The sequence below is a fragment of the Zingiber officinale genome, chromosome 2B (genome assembly GCF_018446385.1).
Source record: "Zingiber officinale cultivar Zhangliang chromosome 2B, Zo_v1.1, whole genome shotgun sequence".
NCBI lineage: Eukaryota > Viridiplantae > Streptophyta > Magnoliopsida > Zingiberales > Zingiberaceae > Zingiber > Zingiber officinale.
Window position 1 is genome coordinate 140,229,494 of NC_055989.1, and position 5,767 is coordinate 140,235,260.

Genomic DNA, 5,767 nt, shown 5'->3' on the forward strand with positions numbered 1-5,767 from the left:
AATTGGAATAACATCAGTCAAAAATTGAGAGATTACTTAATAGAAATGGGTCCAAAAAGAGTGAATGATTTTTTGTTTCCTAAGGATAGTAACAATAGACATTTTGATTCATCGCATTATACACGGGTAATGACAAATGGACAAACAATAGATAGAAGATGGCTTGTATATTCTATTTCATTGGATAAAATATTTTGCTTCTGTTGCAAGTTGTTCAAGACTGAACAAATGATGAGTAGAATGGGGAATCTGGGTAATGATGGATACAAAGACTGGCGTAATATGCATAGAAGTCTTAAACAACATGAAGCTAGTAGAGATCATATGGATTGCATGATTGCTTGGGTTGAATCAGAAAAGAGGCTGAAAAAAAAATCAAACAATTGATTACAGTATGCAACTTCAAATCAACAAAGAAAGACAACATTGGAGGCAAGTGTTAACAAGAATAATCTCCATTGTGAAAACACTTGCTAAAAATACTTTGGCCTTTCGAGGGGATGATGAGAAACTTTATGTCGAGAATAATGGGCTATTTTTGCAAATGATAGAAATGGTTGCTGAGTTTGATCCAGTGATGGAAGAGCATGTTCGGCGTTGTGAAGCAAGGGAATCTCAATATACATATTTTAGTCCCAAAATTCAGAATGAATTGATAGAAACTTTGGCAAATGAAGTGAAAAGGTCAATCATTGCAAAAGTTAAACATGCAAAATATTTTTCAGTAATACTTGATTGTACTCCAGATGCGAGTCATCAAGAACAAATGTCTCTAGTGCTACGATGCTTGGATGATTCAACAGACACACCAAAAGTAGAAGAATATTGGGTTGAGTTTTTGAAGGTGGATGACACATCAGGTCTTGGGTTATTAAGTGAACTTATGAATGCGTTAACTAGAGTTGGGCTTGACATTGATGACATAAGAGGACAGGGGTATGACAACGGATCTAACATGAGTGGAAGACACAAAGATGTACAAAAAAGATTGCTTGAAATAAATCCTAGAGCTTTTTATACACCGTGTGGTTGTCATAGTCTTAATTTGGCCTTAGTTGATATGGTGGAATGTTGTCCTAAAGCCAAGTCTTTCTTTGGAGTGGTGCAACGCATCTACACATTGTTTTCTTCCTCTACAAAGAGATGGAAAATTTTTAAAGATAAGATGCCTGGTTTGACTGTTAAGCCATTGTCACATACCCGTTGGGAAAGTCATGTCGAAAGTGTGAAAGCCATAAAAGAGCAAATTGTACATATAAGAGATGCTTTACTTGATTTGGCAGAAGTTGCTGAATATTCTAAAACAAAGAGTGATGCTGAGACCTTAGCCCTATATGATCTTGAGAGTTTTGAGTTCTTGCTTGGAATAGTAATCTGGTATAACTTGTTACGAGCAATAAATACCGTGAGTAAGTTTATTCAATCTGAAGATATGGATATTGATATTGCAATCAATCTGTTACAAGGACTTGTTCAATTTCTTGATGAGTTTAGAGATGAAGGGTTTGCTAGTTCCATGAATGAAGCTAAACAAATGGCAAGTGAAATGGGGATTGAACCTACATTTCGAGAAAAACGCATCATTCGAAGAAAGAAACAATTTGATGAAAGTGACAATGATAATGTAACACGATCAGGTGAAGAGTCTTTTAGAGTTGAATATTTTCTATTTATAATTGATCAAGCTCGATCTTCTCTTCAAGTTCGATTTGAACAATTTAAACAATATCAAGAGATTTTTGGGTTTTTATTGAATTTGGAGAAGTTAAAGAATGAGCCTTTAACTAGCTTGATGAAGTCTTGTATGGAGCTTCAACAATTTTTGAGTCACGATGGACGTTCAGACATTAATGGTGATGAGTTGTATTCAGAGTTGATGGTCGTGAGGTGCTATTTAACAAATGAAAAAAGAGCAATTGATATGCTACAATGTCTGGCAAAACTAAATGGTTTATTCCCAAATACTTATATTGCCTATAAGATTTTGTTAACCATACCAGTAACAGTTGCATCGGCAGAAAGAAGTTTCTCGAAGTTGAAGTTAATCAAGAATTATCTTCGATCAACAATGTCACAGGATAGACTAAATGGGCTAGCAATGTTATCGATTGAGAAAGAAATAGTCCGGCAATTAGATTATGCAGATTTGATAAATATTTTTGCCTCTAAAACAGCTAGACGAGTAGTGTTTATGTAATTATTTCAAATATTTGTTAACTTTTTATTGATGTAATATAGTATTTTTGGTTTATTTGTGTATTTTATGTATTTATTAGTTGCAAATTGAACATTACAATTATTTATCGATAAAAGGCCACTTTTTATTTTCGCTTCGGGCCCTGTCAAATACAGGTACGGCTCTGAGTGAGATTGCCAATTAAATTTCTCAACAACTTTTAGTTTCTTATGTCTCTATAAAAGATCAAATTGTTGATATATTCATCAATTCATTATCTAGACAATATTTTACCAGTTTAACATTCAAACTCAACTTCCACTTTAAATTTCTTTCAATTGCCTGGAGCTTCTTTCAGTCACCTAAAAACTGTTGACATGGTGATGCAGGCCTAACCCATGTTGAAGCCCAATATGAGTATTTAAACTTCAAACGGTCATAACTTTTGACTTGTGACTCAGAATTAGACTCTATCTATTGTCACATGTGTAGAATTCGAAAGCCTATGTTTGTTATCGGTGAAATTGTAGCCACCAAATTTCATCATCAAATTTCACCGTTTAAACCCTTTTCAGGGACTTTTTATTATTTTTGATAATTTTTATTTTTTCGGTATTTAGATTAATTTTTGTATTCTTGATATTTATTAGAGACGATTTGTCTTGATCCGTGCCTTGATTTGAGTTAAGATCGTTCAATTAATTACTTTCTTTTTTAGGTAAAAATTGATTTTCTTTTTTTATAAGATTGGAATTAAAATTTGTTAATTATAATTTCTTTCCTTATTTAGGTCTTAAGTCGTGGTCTATATAAGAGTCTTTTTTTAGATGTTAAGAGATTAACTCTCTAATGTTAATAAAAAGTTTCCTTTTTAAAGGTTCATCTTCTTGTCTTCTACTCAATTTTCCTCTTCTCGTCAGCCCACAGGATAATCACTATCCTGCCCGGCGTCAGTTGGTATCAAAGCACGTGAAGGTCATTGTCAAATCCAATGGTGGGTCGCCGTGATCGTAGTTGCAACAACAGGTAGTCCTAGGGGGAGGAAACTAAACATCGTGGTCGTAACATCCAGGACATAATTGTTGGTCCCGGTAGTGGCCAGCTAAAAGGGGGAGGATAGCCCTGCAATCAAAAACAAACCTTCCTCGTTCTTTATAGCGTAATTAAATCGAACACTTGCATAAACAAAGTAAATAAACTAAAAGGAAGAGACACAATGAATTACTTGATTACAACTGGGGATGTTGTTAATTCAAGAAAGATAAAAGCTCAGTAAACTCTCCTTTAGGCGGAGAAGCCTCTTACAGCATTTGACGCACTCAATTACAACTCAGAACTCAAGATGGATCAATCACAAGTGTTATGTTATATTTCCTAGGTCCAGAGGTCATTTTATATCTCTTGGAAAATCTTAGGGGGCGTTTGGTTTAAGGGAATAGAAGTAAGGAATGGGAATAGCAATCAATGTTAATGTTTGGATTACAACAATGGGAATATAAATGAGGGAATGATTCCTTATTAGTGGGTAATAACTTATTCCGGTATCCCACCCCTTCAATCATCCATTCCTGCATTTGCAGCAATCATAATTTCTCATTAATACCAAAAATACCCTTAACCTAATTTCCCATCGCATTTCTCTCCTCTCCTCTTTGCAACCTATTCTCGAACGACGCCAATGCCGCTCGACGCTGAACGTCGCCACCTCGCCAAACGCCTCCACCTCGTCGAACGCCGCCACCTCGCCTCCTGCGCGATGCTCCACGCTCCCGCCTCTGTAGCACAACTGAACTCCGCGGTCACCGGCGCCGCGCCGCTGCAGAAGGTGTGCACGTCGGTGTCTAGCTCGCCGAAGTAGCGCTGCTGCGAGTACTTCAAGAAGCACAGTCCGTACCACATGTACCCCTCCGTCTTGTTGGGGCACTCGTTCGCTATGGCTCGCCCCGCTGTGGCGAGGCACGCCGCGCACTCGCCGCGAGTCGCATCGTCCCTAGCGCAGAGCCCGAGGTCGTACATCCTATCGCCGCCGTCTCCTGCGGAAGAGCTGTAGAAGCCCGTCGCCGGAGCTTGAGCACTCAGGTCGTCGAAGAGGCCTCTTAAATTGGCCGTCCTCGCGCTGAGGTCGTCGGATTGCACGTCCAAGCTCGAGCACTGGCTCCGGATGATGTACGTGCTCAAGTTGTTGGGGTAATTGCCGAAGAACGGAGTGGGCTCGTACCTTATCCAGCAACTCGGGGAGAGATACCGCCACCCTTTCCTCTGGATGCAACAGTTCTCGATGGCCGCCAGACTCGCCGTCAAGCACCTCCGGCAGCCGTCGGGGCTCAGGTCGGCCGTGCACTGAGCCAGGGCGAACAGGGGATACATATCCGACACGTTGGTGGCAAACATGAGCGGCCGTCGCTGGGGCACCGCCTGCACCAAATCGGACAATATGTTGAACGCCATCCGCGAACTGGTTACTTCCAAGGGGTTGGTCATGTTGAATCCGTCAGCGTCGACGACGCCGAAGAAGTTTGCGTCAGAGTAGCTGAGGTGGCACTGGTCGTAGTAGACGATCGCTCGACGAACTCCCGGGCAGCTTTGGTTGGTGCCGGCGACGGCCATCTGGATGCAGCTCTGGCAGTTGGAGCCGGAGAGGTCGCCTTGGCACATGTATAAGCCGTAGACGGAGTCTCTACTGGCTCCGGCGGTGGCGTTGGTGGAGTTAGAGTTGGAGGAAAGGAAAGTGAGGGAGGACAAGAGGCCGCTTAGGCTTCTGCCAAAGCTGCTACTCGAGTTGTAGGCGTCGCCGTCGCAATCTGCTCTGAAAGGGTTCGCTGCCAAGGCCACTGTGGGAGCTTGGAGAAGGAGCAGGAACCGGATCAGGCCGAGGAGGAAGCTCAACTTTCTGCTGCTCCACATCTTGAAACTCTTTATGCAATTGATCTGCTTCAAACCAATGTACATTTATAGATAAACCAATGTATATTATAGATAAACTCTTTAATGCATTAACTAATAAGGGTAAAATTGAAATTTTATTTGATTCCCATTACTAATGTTGATTCGAAACAAACATCATCAATTATAATCATATTCATTCCATATTTTGAACCAAACGCTGATAATGTAATCCTGATTCCCATTACCATTGACTCCATAATCAAACCCATTACCATTCCGATTGATAAATTTGAACCAAACGCCCCCTTATCATGGGTCAGAAGGCACCTTCCATAGGGTTGGAAGGCGCTAGTGGATAAGAGTTTATCCACTGCCAACGACAAAATCTGTTTAGTTGAAGGTGCCTTCCATAAGGTTGGAAGGCACCTTCGTACTGTTCATTGAAGGTGCCTTCCATCCATGGAAGGCACCTTCCACAAAGAGGCATGGAGGCGCCTTAAATTCCCTTCGAAGGTGCCTCCAGCAGTGTTTCCAATTTCCTTTCGCTCTTCTACTGCTCCAATTGCCTGAGTGATTTCGGCCAACCAGAATAGGGCTCACCCAAACCCTTTTTCCGGTCTTCTGCTCGAGCAGGCTTCTACTCCGGCTTCTTGTCCCTCGAACCGCCACGCGTGTCCTTCTCATCTGCTGGTGTACGCTTCCATA

At 41.1% G+C, this 5,767-nt stretch overlaps 2 protein-coding genes across 2 annotated transcripts; one reads left to right on the forward strand and one right to left on the reverse strand.

The window, feature by feature from the left end:
• Nucleotides 1-394: 394 nt before the first annotated feature.
• On the forward strand, nucleotides 395-2,618 carry LOC122048783. Its single transcript, XM_042610306.1, has 3 exons — nucleotides 395-684; nucleotides 1,039-1,216; nucleotides 2,595-2,618. Exons 1-3 carry the CDS (start codon nucleotides 395-397, stop codon nucleotides 2,616-2,618), a joined length of 492 nt encoding a protein of 163 aa, XP_042466240.1.
• Nucleotides 2,619-3,835: 1,217 nt separating this feature from the next.
• On the reverse strand, nucleotides 3,836-5,125 carry LOC122048784 (cysteine-rich repeat secretory protein 55-like). Its single transcript, XM_042610307.1, has one exon. It carries the CDS (start codon nucleotides 5,123-5,125, stop codon nucleotides 3,836-3,838), a length of 1,290 nt encoding a protein of 429 aa, XP_042466241.1.
• Between the last annotated feature and the right edge of the window lie 642 nt (nucleotides 5,126-5,767).

Bases quoted from the DNA above. Each gene is read 5' to 3' on its own strand.
- LOC122048783 (XM_042610306.1), top strand. From the start codon at position 395: ATGCAACTTCAAATCAACAAAGAAAGACAACATTGGAGGCAAGTGTTA. The intron at 685-1,038 runs GTCAATCATTGC...TGGTTGTCATAG, and splicing joins TTGGCAAATGAAGTGAAAAG to TCTTAATTTGGCCTTAGTTG. The intron at 1,217-2,594 runs GTCGAAAGTGTG...GCCCAATATGAG, and splicing joins ATACCCGTTGGGAAAGTCAT to TATTTAAACTTCAAACGGTC.
- LOC122048784 (XM_042610307.1), bottom strand. From the start codon at position 5,125: ATGTACATTGGTTTGAAGCAGATCAATTGCATAAAGAGTTTCAAGATG.